This window comes from Meleagris gallopavo, chromosome 10, assembly GCF_000146605.3.
Source record: "Meleagris gallopavo isolate NT-WF06-2002-E0010 breed Aviagen turkey brand Nicholas breeding stock chromosome 10, Turkey_5.1, whole genome shotgun sequence".
NCBI classification, from domain to species: domain Eukaryota; kingdom Metazoa; phylum Chordata; class Aves; order Galliformes; family Phasianidae; genus Meleagris; species Meleagris gallopavo.
In genome coordinates, this window is record NC_015020.2 from 13,415,284 (window position 1) to 13,440,473 (window position 25,190).

A 25,190-nucleotide genomic window follows, 5' to 3' on the forward strand; every position below is an offset into this window, starting at 1 on the left:
AAAGGAGGCTGCAGTTTAAATGCTAAAAATAAAGCTGCCCGGTCGCTTGCTGGATAAAAATAGCGGCCCCTGGTATTTATTTGAGCAGCAGCAGTCGCCTTTCCGGCTTTGGAGCAGAGCTCAGGAGGAGGATGGGGCGGGCGATGCTTGAGGCCAGCTGGTGGGCACAGAAGCTGCCTTGGGTTTGGCTTGAGGTCAGGCCTTCCTCCACCTGGGGCAGTTCTCCTGGGGCAGGACGGGCCCCAGCGCGCTGGGTTCCATCTGTGTGCCAGGGAGCTGTGCCCCCACAAGTGCCTGTGGCTCCGTTCTGCACCCGCAGCGATGGGGATGCTGCTCCGGTGCTGCGCGGGGCTGTCAGGTTGAGCGCCCCTTATTAAAAAGAGGGTTTGTTTGGGACATTCCAAACAATTGGTGGTTGCTTTGTGTGTGTGAGCAGGAGCTCCTTCCTGAGGAAATCCCATGGCAGCAGGAGGTGGGGAGAGCGGAACTGCCTGCAGGAACTGTATGGGGAGCAGCCTGAGGATGAGGAGGTGCCCTGGCACGGAGATGGGGCAACGGGGTACCCCTCCCCCAGCACCATAATGGGATGCCCAGCATCCCTCAGGGCTGGACTTCTTGGGAATGTCAACCAGATGCACGGGGCTGAGCAATGCTGGGATGTGGGCCTTCCTACCCAAGCGCTGTATCTGACCTGGTTTGCTGTCTGTTGGGATTGCTCACTGCAAAGCAGAGTCCCAGGGGTTAATGGCTTGGAGCGGAGGTGTGGTTGGGCTGCTTGGATTCTGTTGTCTTGTTGTTTTTTTTTAATCTCATGTTGCTCTGAACACCTGGTTTCTGCCTGATGTTGAGAGCTGCCAAGATGGCCTTTTTTTTTTCATTTTTAAGAATGTGTTTGTAAAGGTGGGAGCAGGGGCACAGCCCTCTGCATTGTGCTCTATCCCTCTGCTGCAGCTGAGCATTGGGCACCCCTCAGTGTCAGCACCCCAAACTTGAGCCCAGCAGAGCAGTAGTAGGGCAGGGCAATGCCATTCCTTTAACAAATAGCAGGCACCATTTTTCTTTTTTTTCTTTTTTTTTAATAAATATTTGTTTAATCTCACATTCAGCACAAAGCTTCGTTGTGAGCAGCGTAGGACCTCAGTGTTTGGGGCCCGATGCTGCCCCACAGCTCTGCTCTATGGGGACCGTGCAGCTGGGGCAGGGGGGAAATGAAAGCAAGATGCAAATCGTTGGAGGGGAGAGAGGACAAACAGCCAGAGGCCTTTCTCCTGTGGGTGTTTCACCTCTCCCTGACCCCCTCAAGGGACAACAGGTGCCCTTCTTTGGTGATGCTCAAAGCTTTGCATGGTGCTGGGGTCGGTGGGCAGGCAGGAGGATGCAGCTTCGATATTTCTGCCTCTAGTACCATGTATATCCCCTATGCTTTTATCATGGGAAAGTGCTGGAATGGATTGGAAGTGTCACAGTGTGTATGTATAGGTGGGAAAGGGAACAGCCCATGGGCTGCCCTCCTCTCTCTCCCAGTCCCACAAAGGGGATAATGGATCAATGAAAATTAAAAGCCATGCATTTGGATTTGATTGAAAGAGATATATTTTTTTAATGCCCTGCATAATTATGTGGTAGCGCTTGTAGCTATGGGAGTCAGAGAGATAAAAAGGGGAATGAGGGTTTTAAATGGATGATGAGCACATTCAGGCTTACGAGGGGGAATAAAAACCAAGAAACAAACATTAGAAACAGGGCTGTAAGGAAATATCACGTTCTGCAAGGCATCATGCATGGGATGTGGGCACCCCGAGCTCAGGAAGCTTGGCACTTTCTCTGCAGGGCACTGGGTGCTTTCCCAGCCCCCTAAGCTGGAAGGCAGAGAAGGGGGGATGGCAGTGGGGGTTTGGGATGGAGGGTTAAAGCTGCTGCTGCTCAAGTGCCAGCCTGCAGTTAGTTGGGACCTCTCAGATCCCCAAGTGCCAGGCTTGGGGCCAATGCTTACAGGCTGGCCAAGAATCCTTGTGTGCCCTCCTGGTGTTTGCTGGTGGGACAAAGTTCCTAAGCATCACTCATGCAAGAAGGGGACTTTGGTAAGAGGGCTCTGATGAAATATTTGGGTACAAAGTGCAGATGGGGTGGCGGGCAGCACAGTGTTTGGCTGGAGCTCCACCTGGCCCCAGGAGGAAAGGGGCTGCCAGGCAAAGCCCAGGCATTATGCTTCTTGGAGAGGATGGGAACAGGACATCTTACCATGTGTGACCCCGCCTGGAATGTGCTGGACTTAGTATCACCACTGCATGCAATAAGTGCATGTGCCATGCAAAAATGTGCTGTGCAGGGACAGTGGGGTGATGGGCTGGGTGGGCACCAGTGGTGGGTGATGGGATTGGTGTGGTGGGGTTCAGGACTGCCCTGGGCTGAAGGAGGAGCATGGGGAATTTGGGAAAGGGCTTGTGGCAGCCTGGCCTCCTCCTCATCCAGTCTGAAATGTGTTGGAGAGCAGTGGCCTCACCTAGGTGTCATACAGGGCACCCACCAGGTTGGGTTGCTGAGATGCAAAGCACGGTCAGCTTTAGCAGCACAGGTGGTGGGACACCTCTGGGTGTTACCCACAGAGATCACTGCTATCCCCACTAGATGGGCACCATGATGGAGACCGAGATGTCCTCCACCTCCTACATCTGCAGAAAACTTTGTGAGCCTTGGTTCAAATTGGAGCTGAGGTTATTCATTGGCACAGGGGTCATTTGGTGCCGATGGCTGAGCTCCAGGCATTGCTGTCCTCTCCCCACAGCAGTGGGGCTGCAGATGTGCCCCGTGATCTGCAGTTCCCTTTTTTCTCTCCAATTGGAGTAAGAAACAGGAGCATAGAAAGCACCGCAAAGCAAATTCCCCTGGTTTTGTCTCTCCGGAATTAAATTTAGCAGTCTGGCAGAAGGGCTTCTTTGGGGCTTTCTCATTCTGGCTGGCTGCACTGTGAACATGAAAATTTAAGATGTGAGATCTAAATAAAGCCTGCATGTGGAATGAAGGGAAGCTTCCCGTACTCTCTGAGATTTGCACTTGTCCTGGTTGTTTTGCTAAACCCATGCTGTGTTTTGTTTTACTAGGAGCACGTTCTGCCAGGAAGGTGCTGGTGGAAGGAGGGTACCTTGATTTGGGGCTTCAGCCCTCGAATCACAGAATTGTAGAACCATTCAGGTTGGAGAAGACCTCTCAGATCCCCAAGTCCAACCCCAACCCAGCCCACCATGCCCACATTCCTCAGTGCCACATATCCGTGGTTCAGAATACCTCCAGGGATGGTTGACCCCACCACTCCCAGGGCAGCCTGTGCCACTGCATCACCACTTCTTTGGATGAGTTTTTCCTAATATCCAGCCTGAACCTTCCCTGGAACAATGTAAGGCCATCACCTCTCATTCCTCCACTTTTGTTTTTCTTCCCAGACAGGCACACAGCTCACTCGTTTGGTATCTTTTATTAATGTATAGAAAATGCATTAAAAAAAGGAACTATACATAGCCTAAGAGCGGTCAAGACTAAAAATACTAGTTAACAATGGTTAACAAGCGTCGATCCCATTCTCCCAGCTACGTTTTCATTATGGGGTGGGGGAGGGTTGTTTAATATATTATTTATTTATATTATTTATTTTCTCTCTTTATGCATTTATCCGCTTTCATCTTCCCCTCATTTGGCTGCACTGGTCTGCGTTTGGTTCATCAAAATCTCTCCATAGGGTTTCGTTGCCTCTGTTCTTCCGTCGCCTTTCTGTGTTGTTTAGTTTTTAGTTTCTGAAGGAGGAAACACAATGGCAGCATAACACCTGTACGTGAGGCGCTACTTTTTGCTTGGTTGGTTCCATCCCCATCTCACCATCCCTCTGGCAAACTTCTGACACCTGCACAGCTCTGGGCTGGGCAGGGACATGCCACCCATCCATGAGGGCTTGGTTGGGTTTGGTGACCCAACTACAGGTGGTTGGTTGGTAGAAATGGGGCTGGGCTTGGTCCTGAGGCAGAGCCTTTGGTCGGGGAGGAGGGTGTAAGCATGGATTAAAGTTTTTTGGGGTGAGAACTCTTTGCTGGTAGTATCTGACAGGGTGAAGGCTACTGGGTGTTGCTTGGAGGTGTGTGGTCACCCCAGGGTGTGATGTGCTGGGGTCTGGAAAAGGGAAGCTGGATGGTGTGAAGGTAAGATGCTGGGTGGTTGCTGGGGCTCCTGCTGCACTTCTGCAGGCTGCCTGAACCTCTGCCTCACATGGTGTGAATATTGCTTTGGGAAGGAGCTGAGAGCGCATTTAGGCTTGTACTGCGCTTTGTGATGCCCACAGTAAAGCAGCACAAAGTGGAGGAGCAGAGGTGAAGGCTCTGATGGTCTTGAAGCATCCTCCTGCCAAAACCCAGCTCTCTTTGGGGAAGCCCCCACTCCATTATTCCTCCATAAATGCTGCCCTAAGTGTCACCTCACTGAATGCAGCTCTTCCTTTCAGGCCTTCTTGTCTTTAGATGGAGTAAAGCAGCGTGCAGTGGAAAGGTGGACGTCAGGTGGGAACAGAAACAGAGGGATAACTGCATTGGGAAAGAGGTGAGAGGGTCCCTTGGTGTTTCCTTCTGGTGTTTTGGGTTTAGAAACAAGAGGTGGCTTTGGAAGGCTGTGGAGGTGCTGGAGCATGTGGTCTTCTGCAGGGTGAAGGGCTGATATGCTGCTGGTGCTGTGGGCGTTGGGATGTGACAGCAGCAGTGTCCAGGCAAAGGGGCCCTGACCCATCAGGACGGTGGTGGAAGGAAGCAGAGCAGGTGACGTTGAAAGGAGAATTGGGAAGAAGCCAGGTTTTCTGGCTTGTAACAACCCTTTTGTTTTCCTGAAAGAACTTGTTTTGTTTCACTGGAAGATTGAATATTGTCCCCAGGGGTGTCCTTCAGACTTGACAACAGAGCTGTGTTGGCCAGACCCTCCTGTCCCAGCTGCAGGACCGCAGCATGACGGATGTGAGCAGAGAGGGAGGGATGCATCTACTGTGAGAATAGCCTCTTTGAGGATCTTCTTTTGAGCCTCCTGGAAAAGCAAGGCAGGTTTTGATTTTCTGTTTGTTTTGTGCTTATGAAAACAATTTTCTTGCCTTCCCCTTGATAGCCAGTATTGAGTTACCATTTTCTTTTTCACTGCCATCTCTTTGTTACACCTGGGTGGGAAAGCAAACAGCTCAGTCCTGAACAGGAGATGAACACCATCCACCACTAACATCTATTCCTAGCTGTAACTGCTGTACTACGGCACTTTATTTAAGGTACTTCTTACCCATAAACTCGCGGTTATGGGGAAGATGTTACTGTGCTGGTCTAGCAGGAGGCCTCTTCAGTTTTAATCAGTCCTGCCTGCTGCTTTTTGGGATCTTTAATGGGGGCGGGCTGCTCAAGTGGACTGAAATATTGCCATCAGTGATGCTGCAGAGATCTCAACACGTGCAGCCTCCTGCCTGGCTTGTGCCTCAGCTGCTGGACTCACTTGGTGAGAATGGATTAAAATCTGATTTGTGACAGCAGGCAGTGAACTGCCCACCTTGGGGGGCTGGAACCCATGTCTAATCCCGACCCTGGGGCCAGCTGAAGTTGTGTGCCCAGCGTGGACAAAGGGGCTGGATTCCTGCTTAATGCCCTCCTTCAGCTCCGCAGGGTGATGAGTAACGTCAGCAAATCAAGGAGCATGACCATGAAAGAGACACTGGCCTGAATTATAAGCTACTGTAAAGATGCCTTTATGTTGCCATCTGGAAGATGTTTCCTGAAACAAAGCAGCTTCAGTGTGGTAAAATCAAAAAGCAGTGTTCAGCATTTGTAATTCTGCCTCGGCTGTGCATCCAGCGATGGGCTGCATTGTCCTGGGACACATGGGTGACAAAGCACAGCATTGAGCAGAGCTTCTGCGGAGCGATGGGTCCGTGGTGATGGCCACTGGGGCTCTGTGCAGGTGGCAGCAATGGCAGCAGAGCACAACAAAGGCTACCTGAGGTGTCCGTTTTCCTTAAGGGAAATTAAGAATGGGAAGAGTGAATGCGTCTGTTCTTTCAAGGGTCTCTAAGTGCTCCAAAATCTAAATGGGCCAAGCCTTCTTTTGAGGAGGGAAGTAGTTGATTTCCCATGAGAAAGATGGTGATACCAAGGCACTGAGATTTGGGTCCCTCTTGTGATGGAAGCATGGAGGGATGGTGTAGAGGGAAGGCAACGAGCCTTTCTCAGCATGCACTTGTCTTCTCTTGGCTGTGCTGTCATCATCCCCTGCTGCGTACAGGTCCCTGGACATGGCATGACACAACTGCTGGCTTCAGGCTGAGCTCTGGTTGTGTGATGGCTTTTTTGGTTGCTGGTCCCTCTCTGTGGCTCTTTGGTTTGAGACCAGTGACCTCTGTGAATGACATCATGGTGGCATAAAGAAGTAGCAGAAGAAACAGACCCTAATCATGACTTCAAGACTGAAAGAATTGATCTTTTTTTTAACTCAGTCTATCATCTTCTATTTTCTTCTCTTTTTCTCTCAAGCTCAGTGTAACCCAAACACATTGCCACGGGCTTGAAGTGTGACAGCTTGCTTGTTGAAGGATGGTGTCTATAGGGGCTCAGGGCCTCCCTGCTGAGAAAGGACAGGGATGGGGAGGAGGCCAGATATCCCTGGCTGTGCCTTGGGGTAGAAATGATGGCACCAAGGCTCCCTTCTGGGAAGGCTTCTGCCACCAGCCCTGTAACAAAACTGTCGGACAGGGTTTGCTGGGGATTTTAACAAAAATATCAAAAAATCTCTCTGTCTCTTTCTCTTTCTTTTCATGTTAAGGGCCAGAGTATGGGGGTAGGGAGACTGGAAATTTGGTATTTCTCTGGGACAGATGCAAAGCAATGAGTTCTTTCTTTCCCCACAGCCTTTGCTTGTGCTGTGGTTCCCTCCAGGACTCGTGAGGGGCAGGTTGCTATCTCAGAGGAGGAGTATTTTTTTTTTTTCCCCTTTTCATATTATAAAATACAAACAAATGACAGAAAAGGTCAGGTGGTGGGAAGGGAGTTCTGCTGGCTCAGAGCTGTAAGGACCGTCGCTTCCTCCCAGAGATGTTACGGTGGTTGTAAGGTCGCATCTTCATTTCCACGAAGGGGATGGAGAACTCGTGGCCTTTCCAGTGGTACCAGTTAATTCCCTGGAAGGAGGAAGAAGTAAAGGGTGAAAGGTTAGGATTTGGGGTAAAGAAAGGCACACACACACACACAGAATGAAAGCATGAGAGGAAGGAAATGAGCTTGGTTGCATAGAGAAACCAGAGTGCTACACGAAGAGCAAGAAACTCTTCTGCTGCACTGGCTTGCTTGTTGTTTTTTTTTCTTCCCACTGCCCAAAGGCTCCTGATGAGATTTGATGGATGTATTTTGTAGTGTAACCTAAAAGAATGCCGTGGCAAATGACCAAGGCAGCCAATGTCAGCGACCCCAGTGCCCCGACCATGCAGCCCCAGCCCGAGCCTGAAGAAATGCTGAAGGTTCTCAGCCCAGCTCTGCCCTTACCTGACTGTGCCTGGACTCTCCATACTTGCCATTGAGGTTGGTCCGGTGGCAGTTCTTATACCACCAAGCCCCCTTGTAGGACATGGCACAGTTGGTCACGGCCACGTCGTTGTCCCTGTCCTTGGTGGAGAAGGGGCGGCCCTGGTGGTAGGTGAGGGAGTCCCCTGTGGAAAGAGATGCTGTTAAGGGGGATGGACCAACAAACCTGCTGCTGGCTTGCGTGCCTCAATGTTCAAGCCATCTGGTCTTTCACGAGGAAATTCTGGTGTGTGCGGTAGCCTGTCAGTCAACTGCTCAAAGAGCTGAAGGCTAGTGGGATGGTGTGGGAATAGTATTAACTGGGATTGCTCATGGTGGATTCATCTGAGGTCCTCTACTGTTGGTTTTGGATCAGTACAGACCATAGGAAATCTTAGGGTTTGGAAGATAAAGTAGCAGTGTCTATGTTTGGATCTGAATTTCAGTGTTTCAGAAGTGAGCTAAAGCCTGATTTCTTGGGTCTGGATCTGCTGCATACCTTCAGGAATTTTCCTCCCTCCTTCCCTCTTGCTAACCAAAGGGACATTCCCATTCTAGAGGAAACCAAGCATTTTTCTCTTGAATCAAAATGGTTACCATGGACAAAGTTCTGCAGAGGATTTCAGATTTTTCCATTGCTGAAGGAGGGTGATAAACCATCAATAGTGAGCTGTGGTGATGTTCACTGAGATGACACCTCTGGTGGTTGACATGGTTATCTGAACAGCAACGACTCTGATATTTAATATATTATCCCTGATGGAAAATTCTCTCGGTCCCTAGTGGAATTTACCAGCCTGCTTTGCACAGTGAACTGCAGGAAGGCAGAAAGGGCTACAGGCTTGCATCTTGCCACTCCAGAAATGCAAGCTTTGATGTTGGGATTTCCTGTATACTTTCAGACTGACCGGTCCCAGCATTTCTCTACTGCACCCGAGATGCCAGCTAGCCCTGAAGCTGTACCAGAAGTGCCATTGTAGTCTCCTATCCGGAGCTTGTAGAGGCTCCGGGAGTCACCGATGGAGAATTTGTCATAGTAAGCATATGCTGCTTCCTGGCCATCCCTCATGTCTATGCGCAGCTCGTAGCGTCCCTGCGATGTGATCTTGTGGATGTTGTCCAAGCCTGGGGACACAAGCAACAAGACACCCGGTGAGATGCGCACCTGGATCTGCTATGTCAGACAACCAGAAAGCTCTGGGCAGGTAAAGTGTTTCTGGGTAATGAAAGCAAGATGAGGCAATAAGGGCAGCTTGTGGTTAAGCCTTATCTCTGCTGACACTGATGAGGTCTAAGCTCTCTGTTTCCACTCAAGCTTCACGGCCCCATGGCTCTGAGAGGTGAGTTTGAGTCCCAGACTCACGTTCTGAGCACCGCCAAAGCTGGGAATGATCATCTGTGGATCTGTGGGTTGCACACCCATTACTGACTTCTGCAGTTAAGCTGTTTATGAGTCAGAACATACTGCAGGGCTAGCATTGGTTCACACTTGGAGAATGCTCTATTTCAGAGCTCTGATGGGTCTACCCTCACCTCTTTCCTGCTTTGGGCAACTGGCTTGCTGGCTAAGACCGGGAGAGGTCCTTGAGAAGTTGTGCTGGTAACTGTATTGTTCACCAACACCTCTAGTCATCCAAGAGAAGGTGCTGGTTCATGAAGGTCCCCAGCCTGGGAGCAGCAAACTCGGGACCTTCACGGCATGCTTTTGTATCACCCATAAGTGTGAATTTCAAATGCAAAGGACAGGGAATGAACAAGGGAAGAAAAACAGCCTGGAGAGATTGAAGAGGAGAGGAGCTCAGGTTTGACTCTTCAGTGCAAGACCAATGATGAAGGTCTTACCCAGCCAGAACTCATCCTCCAAGTTCCCAAAGCCGACCCGGTAATCTGCCCATTTTCGGAAGAAGTCAGTCAGCCCATTCTGCCGCCTTTGGAAGACCTGCAGTGGGGGGAACCAAGGGAAACTCTGTGAGAAGTGGCTTTAGGACACACGGCCAGGAGAATACTCTGCCCTGTCATAGTGCCTTTCAGTGGAGAAAATGGCAATGACCATCTGGTTAATGTTAATTGCAGCTGTGCCATTGGTTCAGGTGCGGATGGATCAGCTGAATACAAGTTAGAAGTTGTGGGCTGCAATGTTATAATAGATCTAGGAGGAAAGATTCAGCCTTCAGACTTTATGCTGTACCCAGTGTGTGGTTTCTCCGGTTTTCTATCATATGATTTTGTATTTGCTTGGCTCTTTTGTGATACCCAACGGGATGCTTTGATGCAGAGTGAGATGGAGGGAAAATTTTTGGCTGAAAATGTAGCTGTTCTAGAACTCAGCATTTAGGGAAAACCTTTCTTTTTTTTTTTTTTCCTTCTTGTTTGGACTATACATCTATTGGGGTTTTATGTAATACATGCAAGTGAGTATTTGAGACAAAAACAATCCAAGTGCCAGGGCATTGATTCCCTCAGTGGCCAGTCCATCTAAGTAAAGACAAGTGGTGATGGTGCAATTCAATAGCAAAACGGGGATCTGCCTCTAAAATGCTCCAGTGCAGATTCAATCTGGTTTATGCCTGACACCCTCCTATTGCAGGCAGTGTGAATCATTCCCTATGAAAGCCAGTAGACATTAATTTCATTTCTAGAACAATAAATCAGCTTCAAATTTACTTGCAGATTTTTTCTCTGCAAAAGCACTGCGAACACGTCAAATAAATCAAAGGCCATTTCGCCAAGTGTAACTATTATTACAGGAGTGTGGGTCCCCCTGTGGTGTGGGAAATGAGGCGAGCAATATTAAGCTGGCGTGAAGCTTGGTTTTGCTGGCAGGATGGGATGGGGTTCCTCAGTGATGGGGGCAACGTGCAGGGAGACTGCCAATGGGTAAGCTGGGCAAGGAGTTGCGTGGCTCAGGGGGGTGCTGTCCCCTTGGAGAGGGTCTCAATGCTATGGGGGTGCTCTGGGAGCTTTGTTGGGGCCAGGAGGTGCCACAGCAACTCACAATCCAGCCCCCGCCGTCCGTGCTCATGTCACAGAACACCTGCACCCGCTGGCTGAGGTCCCCGTTGATGGAGATGGTGTAGACACCGCTCAGCGTGTCTCCGTTCATCAAGTGCTGGGCACAGTCCTGAGGGTTGGCAAAGACACGGCCACCTACAAAAGAAAAACAAAAAGATCAAAATTTGGGCAGGCAAACAACTTTTCCACGTGCCTCGCGCCCTGATGGTTACAGTCCAGCAAGGCAGAGGTGACTGTGCATCCGTTGACAGCATCATAGAATGCAATGGAGTAAATCTGTGCACACATTAATGGATTTCCACACATCTTACACTGGAAAGATGCGTGGTAACATTGTGGTGAGTGATGAGGAATGTCACACCTTTGGTCGTCTTCCATTTCTGAAACCCTGGGGTTTAAGCTGTCACTGGCATATTTGGACAGCTGTGAAAATGCCAAAAACTGTTCTCCTCTTAGGATTGCCAACTCTAAGTAGGTTTTATGACTTTACTGTTTCTGGGGGAGTTCTTCTGATCCGTGTCCTTGTAAATGACATCAGACTTGCAGTGGGCTGATGGTTGAGCAAATGGAGCAGGAATTGGGTCATACGAGATGTTGGAGATGGGCAGGGTGAGCTCCATGTGTCCTACAATGAAGACACCTCATTTGGAGGCTGGAGTTGGAGAGAGCCCCAACTATGAGATCTCAGTAGGACGGGGTTCATTTTCTTTCTCATTTAGTGGAAGGGAGAATTGCATTTTTTTCCTCCATTGCTCAAATGACTGACTGCAAAGCAGGCAAGGTGCACGTTGGCTTTCAAGAGTGGTTTGAACGAAGACCTTGAGAGAGTGTGAAGGATGTGCCATGTTCATCTATCCCTACTGCACAGCCCCATAGGAGTGGCAGGACGGAGAGTTCTCCTATTGTTTCCTTTTGACCTGAAGACCCAAAATTGTCAAGTTGTCACTTTTTACAAATATTGAAGATCCCCTACTTCTTCTTCTCCCTGCAGAGCCTAGCACAAGTTCTGGTGAGACAGTGTTTACATTTTATAGCATTCAACAATGTAAATTACTTCAAAGGCATCCACTCCAGGCTCCCCTGGGCTCTGTGTAGATTAGTTGTTTCTTAATTCATATTCATATCTTAAAGAACCAAGCAGACCTTGAAAGACATTTCAAACCACTATAAATTATAAATACCATATCTGTTACTTCCTTTTGTCCCATCTGTATACAACTCCCTGAGAACCTTATGCAAACATGAAACAAAGAGATGGAACTGTTAATATGTCAGAGGGAACGGAAGAACCCTGGGATGTGTACTGAGAGCATAAAGAAGCAAAGCATTTTAAATTAAGACTATTTTTTTTTCTTCTTTTTCTTTCTCCTTTAGGTGGGGTAGGTTGGAAGAAATGTTTCCTGCTAATGCCTACCTTGAAGTGAGTTAAACTTCTGTTGAGATACTGCATCAGCTGGCAATGGTGTTTAATGCAGTCAAGGAGCCACATTTTTGTTTAATTGAAGTGATGCTCTCATTGCCTGGTGTGAGTGGGTTTTCCCTGCATTCTCCTCTCTGAGAAACCAGCTATGAGATGCTTTGTCCCTGACTCCTGGGCAGCCTTGAAGATTACACACGTTTTTCCATCACCTGCTGGAATTGCACTGACATAATGCATCCACATAAAAGATGAGAAAAACTAGAGTACCTCATCTATTAAAAAAAAACCTTTTCTTTTTCCGTTGGTGTAAATAGTTTCTGTTATCTCTTGAAAGCAGGTGAAGGGACTTTTGCATGTAACCAGGATGGGGAAGTGTATCCACAGCAAACTCAAAGAAAACTCTCTGCGTGGAACTGGCAGTGCAGATGGAGGGAATTTCTTTTCAGGGACATGGGCATCATCTTTGCCTGGCCTACCAGGCGTGGGTCCTCACCCGTGGTGAAGGTGGTGGAGATGAAGCCGCTCCGCACGGCGTTTTGGGCAGCCTGCAGGCGCACTGTGTACTCGGTGGTCTCAGAAAGACCCTCCAGGCGGATCCACGTGTCCTCAGCGTCCACAATCAGCTCCTGTACGTGGGTAGACACCAAGAGCAACAGATGAGAAAAACGATGGGGAGCCTGAAGAGCAAGCGAGGTGGGAAGGGAAGCCACAGACTACTGCAGCCCTTGGCTGAGGGTGCTGCATGGCTGCTTACAGCTCTGGGCTAAGTCAGCGTGAGGTCCAGCTTTGGGATGGTGCAGGTGAGAACTCACTGCTTTGGACATCGGAGATTTAAATGCAGTCTGTGTGCTCTATTTACTGACACTGCTAGGATCTGCACACCTTCAGAGTGGGGCATGACAGATTTCCTGAGCATTGCAAGGAGCAGGGCTGGCCAAGCCTGGTTATCAGCCAGCTTTGGCTCCATCAATCCCTGTCATGTTAATTTTTCTGGTCATCAGCCAATGCCACAAAGCATTATATTGAACACCTCTGCAAAGCTGTTATCCTCCAGCTGCTGCAAGCTACCTGCACCAGGAAATGAGATGATTTGCAGTGACATACTTCTGATAGTGTTTGTAGCATTTCCTTCCAGACAGACAGATATGGACACACTCGTTACATAATCAAATATATTGTACTGAGGGATTTATTAGCTGTCTGTACCTACCTTCCTCTTTGCAGGGAGGGCAAATCACCTTTCTAATATCTCCACTTGCTGGAATTTTTTCTGCTGCCTCAACTTGCTTGTGTCTCATGAGTTGTGAATTTTGTCTGTTCCTTCAGACCTCCCCAGGCATACCCTCTTTGCCCAAACTTGCAGATTTTGCCCTAGGCAATCCTTTTCTGCTTTTCCCAATTGTTTATCTAAGGTAAGTTTACTGGAGAGTGTAATATGCCCTTCTGGTCTCCCTGGCCTAATGAGTATCATTCTGTTGGTTTTATGGGTTTCTTCTGCTCGTTCCTCCATGGTTGAGTTGTTCCTGGACTCAATGAGCCTCTTTTCCCATGAGGACTCACCTTGCGACTTCCATCAGTTGATCTGTAGGTCAGGACGTAGTTCTCGATGTCTCCCACGGGAGGCACCCAGGAGAGCAGTGCACTCCGTCGGGTGACCTCGCTTGCAGTCAGGTTTGTTGGAGGATCCAAAACTGCAAGTTGGATAGGCACAAGGGAAGGGCATGTCCTCACACACAACCACCCCACCTTCTCTAAGCTGCTCCCTAACTAGCTGGACTAGTATCCAACCCCATAGCGCCATGCTGCAGCCCAAAGTCCATCCTTATCCCCAGTTTCCAGCTTTGATTACCTGTCCCCAGCCTTGAACAGAGCTGTCCAAGCCCTTCAAGTGCCCTTCAATGCATGTGCTATGGAGTCTATCATGCTCCTTCGAATCACAGAATCATGGGGTTTGAAGGAACCACTGGAGGTCATCTAGTGCAACCCCGTTCTAAAGCATGTTCCCTACAGTAGGTGACCCAGGAAACTGTCCAGAAAGGTTTGAGTATCTCCAGAGAAGGAGACTCCACAACCCACTTTGGTGGCCCGTTCAAGAGCCAGACTATGGCTCTAGGAAAGAAGACCTGGTCAAGGATCTTCTCAGGAAATAAAATCCAAAGGGTTTCAAAGAAAGATGTCATTGGTTGTTGGAAGAGTGAAAATGATGGTTAATACATGCAGTAGCGGTAATCCTGTCCTCATGTTGTGCCTAGCACTGGTATTTGGGTGTCCTTTTAGCACGTGGCCACATCTACATTGATGTATTTGGAACAAGAGCTTAGCACCAGCCTTTCCGTCTTTTCCTGAGTTGGATGGCTGATTAGGGGCGTGTAGGAGCAGGACTGTACGTACGGGTTGTGAAGTTGGTGCTGATGGTCTGGCTGGTGAGGGGCCCATTGGTGGCATACATGGCAACCGTGTAGGTGGTGCTGGGCTGAAGGTTGGTCAGCTGGTATTCCTGGTTGATTCCATCCACCAGAATTGTTTCTCCTGCAACAACTGTAAGCCAAAAGGTGAGTTAGCGTAGATGCTATGAGGCTGGGTAGTGGTACATGCCATGGGGCCCGTGGAATGAGACGGTGCCTGAGGATGGGGTACATCTCCACTACCCACCAGCTACTGCCCTCCCAGGGCACAGGCTCCCTTACTGCTCCCTCCATGAAAGAAACCATCAAGATCCCAGGTTTGGGGTGGGGGAGAGGTGGAGGTGAGCTGAGATGGAGCCCTAGCAAATCTTGCAGCAGAGGGGTGCGGGGTTTTGGCACACCTGTGTGGCGGGTGAGGACGAGGACATAGCTCTCCACATCCATCAGCGGCGGGTTCCACTGCAGCAGTACCTCAGTGGGGGTGATGTTGGTGGCGGTGACACCCAGCGGGGCATCCATGGCTGTACAGGGGACAGATTTGGAGGGTCAGGTGCATTAAGGGGCTATGGACTAGGAGCTGGAAGAGCTTCCTGTGGCCCTGCCTCTCTTTCCAGGCACGCATTTACCTACAGAGGAGATATTGCTGCCCTAGTTGGAGAGCAGCATGTTGTAGCTTGTACTGCTCCTCTATCTGGGTTTGGCTTCCACTGTTTGCCTGATACACAGTCTGGGGAGAAAGGCTTTTTAGGTATTGAGAAGTCTGGGGATAGCAGAGGGTTTTATTCTTGCAACAGATGCTGTTTGTTTCAGGGCTTTGACACATATTTCCCTAGGGATTATTTTTGGAAGCCTGTACTTCCTTTAGGAAAGGTTGTTATGGTTGCCCAGCATCACATCTCTGCCCTCCCTGTGACTGGTACACAGATTTGTCACTCCCTCCATGACAAGCCGTGCATATACAGGAAAAGCTTTTCTTAGACATACTTTGAAAGTCCCCAGTGGATCCTTGTGAGTCTCACTCATCATCTCAAGCTCACCTCAGGATGCCATTAGGTTCAGCTTGCTCTTGGCTGTCTGATTGCCAGAAATAGTATGGGCTGCCAGCCCTTCCCCAGGACAGGACATGGCCCAGCTGATCACTACCTGCCACTGGGAGCCCTTTCCCACCTGTGTATGTGGTGATGGAGGCCACCTCGCTCTCCTCCCGGCCCCGCACACTCTTCACTCCAATCTCATACTTGGTGGCAGGCTGCAGAAGGCGGATGGTGTACTCAGTGGCATCGCTGCCAATGGCCGTGCTGTCTGTCCTCCCTGCAAGGACAGAGCCAAAAACTTTGGTGACGTCTGGCCCTGACCCTAGGTGCAGAGTTTGCCCAGGAGGGGATGGCAATGCCACAACCCAGGGCTGATGCTGGGAACAAATGTGTTCTATGCCCACGTGTTGACACTCATGTGCCCATCATTCTACTGACTCGGCCTTTCCAGCATGATAGGTGAAAACTGGGCTTGAGGGTTGGAGAGGAGGGTGCAGGAGGAGAGCAGGGCTTGCTGTGCTGGTTGTGGTTTGGGTCACGCAGTGGTGTGGGATTGACCCCTGCCCCTGCTCCCCAACCCCAGCAGCTGCTCTTGCACCACATTTTCCACAAAAGAAAAGAAAAGTAAGAGCGAAATGGGCTGAAGCTGTTTGGGAAACTGTTGAAGTCCTTCGCTTAACTTAGGACCAGCCCCACACACACCCTGGGGTACAGCATAGCAGGGAGGGACTCTGCACAGTGTCTGACCCCTTACCTTCAGCAGCACGGTAGGATATTCTGTAGTGGTCAAAGGGAGCAACAGGAGGGCTCCAGTAGATGACCATGGAGTCCTGGGTGATGTTGCCCACTCTGAGGTCCTTTGGTGCATCCATCCCTGGTGAGATGGAGCAGAAAGCACAGCTGTGGGAAGCAGGTCCACATCCCCTTCCTCCACCCACCTTCTTGGCGGGGTCTCAACACCCAATACCTGTCGTGATGGAGCCTGTGACGGGCTCAGAGCTGACTGCACCATGGACAGCCACTAGGGACACCAGGTACTCGGTGGATGGCCGCAGACCCGTCAGGCTGGCGTGCCTGCGGGTGCCATCAAGTGCCAGCTGCTGTGCTGCCTCCTCATCCCGAGGGCCGTAAGTGAGGACCAGGCGGTCTGCAGGGGGGGACGGATCACTCCACGTGATGTTCACACTTGAGGATGTCAGCTGGGAGAAGTGCAGCTGCGTGATGGGCCGGACCCCTGAAAGCCATAGAGGGGAGATGCAGCCCCCCGCAGTCTGCAGCTCCCAACCTCTTGCTCGTACCCAGCATTGTGCACTGGTGCCCATAGGGGATATAAGGGATATAAGGGATATGAAGCCCCACATGTGGGTGCTCAAGTGGTCTGAATCTCTGCTGGGATCAAGAGGCAGAACAGGAAAGGGGAAATGGTGTTTTCCTCAGTTCTGACTGCAAACATGTTCAATCCCAACCCCATACGATGGGTGGAGGGGACAATCTGTATATTTGGATGAGCTGTCTGTGCTTCTCAACCATGATTTTTTTCATCTCAGAGGTACTTCTGAGGCCCCTCAAGGCCTGGATTCTCCTTTCTGCCAACTCAGAGCACAGAGGACCGCATGTTTTCCTACAGAGGCTTTCCTACCTCTTTCTTATGGAAATTATCCAAGCAAACATGCTCAGTGCCACTATCCAGAGGGGCAAGACCCCCACAGTGGTAGGGCCATCACCTTTCTGAGGTCCATGGACCTGCTCTGATGTGGATGGATTGCCCCCAAGCTGTCATCCCCATCCCTGTCTCATGAGTTTTGGTGCTGGGGAATTGGTAATGGGGTAGTGTCCTGTGCTTGATCCCATCTCCGCTTGGTTTTCTTTACCTGTGAAAGCATCCACGGTGGCCTCCAGGCTCTGCTGACGTCCCCTCTCAGCGATGATGGAGATGGTGTACTCTGTCCCTGGCTCCAGCTCAGAGAGGGTGAGCTGCGACTCATCACGGGACACTGTCACCTCAGAGGCCATCCCCGAGGCAGGGGTGAAGGTGACACGGTAATGGTCAATGGGACCCATGGCTTTAGTCCAGGACAGTGAGATGGATGTCTCTGTGGAAGCTGTTACCATGAGGTCCCGGGGGCTATCAAGCTCTGTGGGTTGAATATTACAGATATTTATTCCCATGCATGGTTTGTCCCATGGGGGTTGTAGGAGCCGGAGGGCCGTAGGATCTGGCTGTGTTCGGAAGCCAAAAGCAGTGGGGCTAGACTCACCTGTCCTGGCATTCATGGTTGCTGGCACGCTCTGCTGGCTGTCCATCACGGCTGAAATCCCAATGCCATATTCTGTCCCTGGCACCAGATCTGCAAGATTGAGTAAAGGACAGAGAGATGCATGAGAGCAGCATCCAACTTGGTGGTCTTGGTTACCCCCACCACGGCTGGAGGTAAAGGGACACTTCTGAGTACCTCTAGAATCACCAACCCTCCCACAGCTCAGCCACTCCACTGGGTGCCTTTTGAAAGAGTCCCCAAATGCCTTTGGACAGGGAAATGGGATTAGTCTAGCTCAGAAATAACCAGTTTTTAAAAGCCGTTACTGAGGTCTGCTGTAATTGCTGGCATCAAGACAGAAATTGTGTGTGAGCGAGAGGGAGCAAAATGAGATGGGAATGATAAAGTAGCTGTGTTTGTTTCCAAAATGATTCAGCTTCAAATATTGTCACAGGGTTGGTGTCTCGAAAAGAAATAAATTATGCAGAGTAAATGAAATGGACATTAATTAGTAAACATACAGCCTAGCTGGGAGCTGACTCAAGCACGTTCCTTGAGGAGGACGTGTCCTGTGGTTCCTCTCACCTGGGGAATGGGAAATGAGCTAATCGAGCTCATTTTGTCTTGCCTATTGCTGGTGGCTGCTCTATCTCCATGGAACATCTCCTGGGTCTGTCACTCCTGCTTGGCCTTTGACAGCTTCATTTCTCTCCTCCTCATGCTCTGTTATCTTTCCCATTGGGTCGGAGAAAGCCATAAGCCCTGCAGCCCAGCCTCTTCTCTCCCATCTCTTGGATAGGGAAAAATCACCAATATTTCTGACAGTTCTGCAAATTCTCATCTTTGAAAAGAGACCTCTGGGGCGGGGCAAGATTTGCTGTATTTTTAAGCTTAAATACTCAATAAGTCTGTTCAGCACCTTTCCTCAACACTTTTCTTAGGGGCAGATGAAGGCATTTATGCCATGGACCCCACCAAGTCCTCAGCAGCTGGAAATTTGCCCCAACACTCTGCACCATGAGTGATGAAGCCCTGGAGGAGAAGGCTACAGTGTTTGTGATGAAGATAGAGAGAGGCTGTTTGCAGCTGCTTGCCATCAGCAAAGGCTGTCCTCTCGTCTGTCCCCTCCATATCATCTCAAAAGGCAGCAAATGTCCTAGAGGACAGGGAACCAGCACCAGAACCCCTATCTCCTGCTGTCCTCATCCATCTCCGTCCTACTTCTCCACTCATGAGTGCAGCAGAAACTATCCCTACTACATTCTTTCTTACACACCACATTTTTCAAGCTAACTGCTCTAAATGTTTTCCTGCCCTCCAGCCTTTCTCATGACTCAGTGCCGCTGTGCCTGTAACTTTGCATTAGACTTTTCCACTGAACATGTTTGTTCCTATAGGTCCATATGGCAGAGTTGTCTGAGCCTGACACAACACGGGAGAACTTGGTGCCATGCCATACTGAAGATCTAGATAAGTCTCAAGCTCAACAAATGATATTTTTTTGGTATATAAGTGTTGGGTTTTTTTTTGCCCCCAAAATGCCACCTGAGCTGCAGATCTGGCAGGCAATCAGCTGCAGCTGAAAAAGGAAAATAGATCTTGGATGGCTCTCCATGGTGCTAATACAAAGTGTGTCTGGTAACGTTCCTGGTAAGGCTGACAGTGAGATGCAACTGCAGCGCATGATGGCACCCATGTGCCAGCCTGGACCACACAATGCTGGAGGGACTTGCTTGGAATTGCCATCTCTGGTTTTGGGTTTACTTTGTGCTGATGAGGAAAAAGACAAAGAACTTGGTAGGCCAGCCTATGGAACATCAATGTCACAACAAGGGGGAAAAAAGTAAAAAGAGGAGTAGTGTTTTTCTCTAGATCAAACTGAAGTGTCTTCCTCCCCCCAGTCCTCACTCCAGCTCTTCTTTAGACTCTTGGGGCAGCCCCACCAAAGGACACTTGGTTCCCAGCAGAGTCCCCAGAGACTCACAGAAGGAGCACCAGGGCAAGCTGATTTGGACTTGCAAGGAGAATGGGGTTGAGTGAGGGTAAAGATGAAGATGATGAAGATGAGGATGAAGGTAGTGCAGGCATACCTGCAAGAGTGGCTCGGGTGGTGGGGCCAGTGTCCCGTGGCACCAGAACCTCGTGGTAGTGCTCTCCAGCAAGAGTGCTGTAGACAACCCTATAGCTGTTTGCCTCTGCCTCGCTGTTGTCCCAGGTGAGCTCAAGGCTGGCAGGGGTCCGGGAGCCCACCCGTAGGTTCTTGGGTGCATCGATCTCTGTGCAACACAAGGAAGAAAGGCATGGTCTCTCTATGGTTGAACTAGATGTCAGAGGTCCTTTCCAGCCTTAATGATTCTATGATTCTGTGTTCTTGCCAATGGGCTCTGAGAGCTGTGGCATGGCTGAGAAGTGGGAAGGGGACACAAGTGGCACATCCCCATGGTTGGGACACCTCGCCCCCTGCTCAGCACAGACCTGGAGGTGCCACTCATGGACTCATCAAGGCCAGTACTCTAAAGCCATCCAGCACTGGCCTGAACTTCTCCTAGAAGACCTTGAGCATCTCTACAGATTCATTCATGCTCAGACACTGTCCAGACTGATCAAATGTTTTATTAGTACTGCACAGGCTGCATGCCAGACCTGCTCAGATCTGTACCACAACTGCCTGCAAGGAATGGGTTTGAGCAGGGCAGGATCTGGCTGCACAGGAGGTAGGCATTAATTCCTGCTCTGGGTTTGGGCTTAGGAGGGATTTTTATGTTGTCTTTTAGAAATAGAGCAAAGAAGGCCAACTCAGCAAATCAACTGCAATGAACATCTCATTCTTACATATATATCTGCATAGATATATACACACAATTCACACGCTGTGGTTATCGTAAAAGGAGCCTAGTATCCACCAGTGATGTACATGGCAAGTAATTTATATACCATAAAACAGCACTGATATACGCTCTCTACCTACTCCTTTATGGCACGGTAAATTAAACCCGTTAGCTATCTGCAGGCTTAACATTAATTAAAATTTTACTGACCTGTTAGACTATTCATATAAGATATAAAATAAGATATCCATGTTTTTAACTGGGCTTCTTCCAGCTGCCTGATTGCTGATTTTTCAGGCATTGTGCCTGCCTCAGCTCTCAGTGCTGAGTAAGTATGGGAGCACTATCTTGAACCCACATCTCCCTGATGCACACCGGTCTGTAGGTGGCATTAAGGGTGAAAATTGCTGTTTTGGGGGTGGAATTGTTTAACCTAGAGAAGAGGAGGATGAAAGGAGATCCTATCACCCTCTACAACAACCTGACAAGAGATTGGTTGGATGGAGCCCTGGGTAACTGATCTGATGCCTGATTTAGTGATTGGCAGCCCTAGAACTAGCTGATCTTTGAGGTCCCTTCCAACCCAAGCCAGTCTGCCATTCTACAATTCTACGATGATTGCAGTGTAGTGGGTGTTCATCTCTTTTCTTAGGTGACAATTGATAGGACAGGAAGAAATGACCTCAAGTTGCACCAGGGAAGGTTTAGGCTGGGCATTAGGAACGATTTCTTCACGGGGAGGGTAGGCAAGGATTAGAACAGGCTTCCCGGGTCTGTGAGGGAGTCTCCATCCCTGGAGATACTCAAGAGACATGTGGACACGGCGCCAAGGAACACGTGTTAGTGTAGGTCGGGTTGATGGCCGGACCTGTCTTTCTTGAAGTTCTTTCCCACCCACCCACCCACCACACCACTCTGCAGCATTCAGCCCCCTCGCCGGCTCCTCCAGCTACCTGTGGTGAATTGAGTGAGGGCCGGCTGGCTCTCGTTGGCACCCCGGAGGGCGCTGACAGCGAGGTGGTAGCGGGCGCCGGGCCGCAGGGCCTGCAGGGAGTACTGGCTGAGGGGGGGCTGCAGGCGGAAGGTGGTCCTCCCGCCCTCCCCGTCCGCCAGCCCGTACTTCAGCAGGATGGCGTCCACCCGGGCGCGAGGCGGAGTCCACTCCACAAAGGCCACCGTGTCGGAGATGTCCCGCACCAGGATCTGCGTCGGGCCGTCGATGACTGCAAAGTGTGGGGGAAAGGAGGGGTGGTTAATGGGGGACAGTTGGATGGGGAAGGGCAGCAGGAATGGGGACATCAAGCTGCCGCTCGGCCTGTGGAGCGGCATGAGTTAGAGGTGGCATGGGCACGAGGCTCAACTCTTCCAACCTAAAGCGCTCACAGGGCTTGGTCGTGGTGAGTTCCAGTGCCTTGTTCCAGACCCTCCACTTTCCTGACATCTCTCATGAGCAGAGCATTACAGATACATGCCAGTTACAGATAGAATGCAACTTCTGCCCTTCTCAAGCTGAGTGTTGACAATTCCTCTCTGTCTTATTCAGGAGTCATCTCCCAGAATAAAACCTCCTACATTTCTCTCCGGTCCGTTTTCGTTGCTCCTAGATAACTGCTCATACTTGGTGATGCATGGAAAATGCAGTTTTCCTTTGTGCCTGGCTCTTCAAGCCATTCAAAATGCTTTTATCGATGATCTCCTTCTTTCCACTCAATTTACTCTTTTACAAGCCTTTCTATCGTTGGCAAAATTTATCAGCAATGATACTTTGTCTATTATGGCTCTTGAAAGGTGTTGACAATGTGTTAAATAACACAGGGCCAAGGACTGATTCAACCATCAAGAGCTGGAGAAAGTCTCTAGACATGTTCCAGCATCAGTGCCAGCTCCTGCTTTGTAGCTAAGCTGCAGGATCAGCTCTTGGAGCTGCTGACGTGTTAGCGCTGGGGAGGGAGGGGAAAATGCAACTGCTCTGATGAGGCTTCATAACTAGCTGGGAGAAGGGCTATGGAGGGTGTCCACCACCAAACACCCTCAGATAAAGGGGTTTCAGCTAAAGCATTCATATCAAGCATCTCCTGAGAGGCTGTTTAGGACATTTTTTGCTCTTTTTTGCAGAGATTTGGTCTCATTCTTTCTCTGCATCCTCCAGCGCTTGGTCAAGGGAAATCACATGCTCAGCTCAAGTGAGGGATGCTTTGAGTCCAGCAGGACCATCAGCATGGACTGAGACTACTGTGCCATGGCACTGCTGATACACTCGCTGCCTGCTTTATCTCTTCTGTGACCAAAAGGTGGTGAAAAAAAACACATTAGTCTGTTTTGTAGTTTGAGCTGTGCTGCATATGTCCTTTACACTACATATATTGGAAATATCATGGTGTAATAAGGATGTGCTGAATGCTGTGCCTCAGGGTGGGAAATCCTGGGGGCTATATGCAGGGGTGCGAAGGGATGAAGGAGCTTAGAATAGACATGTGGGGGAATTGGGAGTAGTGGGATGAAGTCTGGGGACAAAATGGCAACAGAGGAGGAAGGATGGCTGGGAAGCACGGTTTTTAGGTTGGAGCTGAGTGTCCAGCTTGGCCAAGGCTCATCCAAACCATGAGTCTCATGTTCGTGGTGGAGAGCTAACGTCAATCGCTTAGTTTGATGAACCACCCTCTTTTTTTTTTTCTTTTTTTTTCCATGACTTCCTAGGAAAAGGGAAAGGTTTGCCTTGACCAGGAGATGTCTCTGTTAAGCCGTGTCAAGCGGAGCAGGACTGTACTGAGGAAGATCAGATCTGCAGCCAGAGAGGGGCTGCCTGATGGAGGGACCACCCCTGCACCACCCCTTCCTCTCCAAAGCCCCAGATTAGCATCTCCCCATGCTCTGCCCAGTGCCACATCCTCTTGGCGAGCAAGGGACTATGTTCTTCCACACATGCCGAATTTCATAGAGCTGCTTCTGGCTCCCTGCCCCGCTGCCTGATTTGCCTGAATGGGTGGGAGGACAGGGTGTTTGGCTGCACAAAAGCAGGTAGGAGCTTTAATATGGAGGAGATGAGTAGGCAGTGCACTTTTAGAGTTGTTTCTTGGGCTTGTCCAGCCTCCCAAATGTGCCTGGGATGAGATTAACAGAGAAGTGGAATTCATGCAGCTACACTGTGCAAGCTGACCAGAACCGTGACTCCCAACCCCATTAAACACACCATGCTTTCTGTGCTCGCAGCAATTTGGGAGAGAGGGACAAAGTGTTGCATGAAAACCTATTGCTGCAATGCACCTGTAGCATGAAAACCTTTTGCTGCAATGCACCTGTAGCATTTGGGTTGTGCTCAGCATTCAGATTCAGAATACTGGTTGAAGAAAACCACTCTTGAGTATCTGATGCCCCAGCGCCTGGCTCAGGCAGCTTTCTGGCCCCAGCAGATGTTGTGTTTGGAGCTGATTTTGCTATGGGGTGCTGAGGTTCTTGGGATGCACTCCCGGTGCCGGGCTCACTCACGGGTGGAGATGCTGTCGGAGGCCGGGGGGCTCCTGGCTTGGTCCTTCAGAGCCACCACGGTGACGGTGTACTCCTCACCTGGCTTCAGCCCCGTCTGGTTGAAGGTGGTGACGGTGCTGGGGAGCTGGGCAATCACACCACCCTCGTTGTTCTGCCGGGGACAGGGGGAGAAAAGGCAACAGGAAGGAGGAAGGGTTTTAAAAACAACAGAAAAAGCTTTGTTCTCAGGGAGTACAGGCACTGATGCATGGCAAAGTGATGACCCATCCATGCACCCCCGGATCACGTCCTCACCCTAGTCCATCTCATCATGGAGATGCAGGAGCCTGGGGCAAAGTCACCCACCAGCTGTGGAGCACCTGAGCTGTAGAGCTGGGAAATGCTCCCATCCCCTCTCCTGCCTCATACCTTGTTGTATTTTGCCATCTGAAAATTCCCCAGAACACAAAAGATAAAAACAAAGCCTCCTTCTCCTGCATGGCTGCTACCCAGGTGCCGGGAGCTGTCTATGTTTCATGCAGGGGTGAAACCATTGGATATTTATTTTGGAATCCCGCCTTTTAAAATATCTTGATTGAATTCATTATACTTTCTGTTTTGTGCTCTGAAAAACACATAAGTCTTTTAAGCAACTGCAAATGTCACCTTCCCTGCCAGTGTTTGGACAATGGATCTTTTCTTGCTGCTGTCTTTACTAATAACACACTAAACAAATCTGTGCACATAGCTCTCAATCCATATTCATCTCTTTTCCTCATTAAACAGGAAATCTTCCATTTTATCCATAAATTGCCATCTCATCTTGCCTAATTTTCTTTTCTATGTCTGTTATCACTCCAGCCTTTCACTGATTGCCTTTTTGAGCCCTCTCTCATTGCCCCAAATACCCCTGCATTGCTTTCTCCTTTTCTTTTTTTGCCCCCAGCATGAGCAGATGTGCGATAACTCCCCCAATCCTGTATCTAGGGACAGTTTGGGGTGTGGAGGGTGGCTTGCACAGAGGGAGGGCGTGCACTCCCCCTGGGGACACTGAGGACAAAATTAGTGTCCCCAGACCCAGCTTTTGGAAAGGCAGTTTGACCTCAATTTGCAAGCCTACAGCACAGGGATTATTTGCAATAGAGCTGCTTTAACATTACATATATATATATATATATATATATATATATATATATATATTATTTATTTTTA

The 25,190-nt window shown here is 49.7% G+C and overlaps 1 protein-coding gene and 1 long non-coding RNA gene across 2 annotated transcripts; one reads left to right on the forward strand and one right to left on the reverse strand.

Annotated features, from left to right (window-relative positions):
* Nucleotides 1–5,262: 5,262 nt before the first annotated feature.
* Nucleotides 5,263–24,347, reverse strand: TNR (tenascin R). Its single transcript, XM_010715936.3, has 17 exons — nt 24,000–24,347; nt 21,467–21,736; nt 19,776–19,961; nt 17,686–17,775; nt 17,299–17,562; nt 16,395–16,661; nt 16,182–16,301; nt 15,561–15,704; nt 14,795–14,914; nt 14,380–14,526; nt 13,549–13,679; nt 12,482–12,614; nt 10,552–10,703; nt 9,399–9,495; nt 8,520–8,681; nt 7,539–7,702; nt 5,263–7,177 (listed from the first exon to the last, which is right to left on the reverse strand). The coding sequence occupies exons 1-17, from the start codon at nt 24,268–24,270 to the stop codon at nt 7,058–7,060; spliced, it is 2,838 nt and encodes a 945-aa protein (XP_010714238.1). The 5' UTR covers nt 24,271–24,347; the 3' UTR covers nt 5,263–7,057.
* Nucleotides 8,677–12,274, forward strand: LOC116216983. The gene is made up of 2 exons (XR_004160787.1): nt 8,677–8,761; nt 11,943–12,274. It is a non-coding gene; the product is annotated as an uncharacterized LOC116216983 (long non-coding RNA).
* Nucleotides 24,348–25,190: the final 843 nt, after the last annotated feature.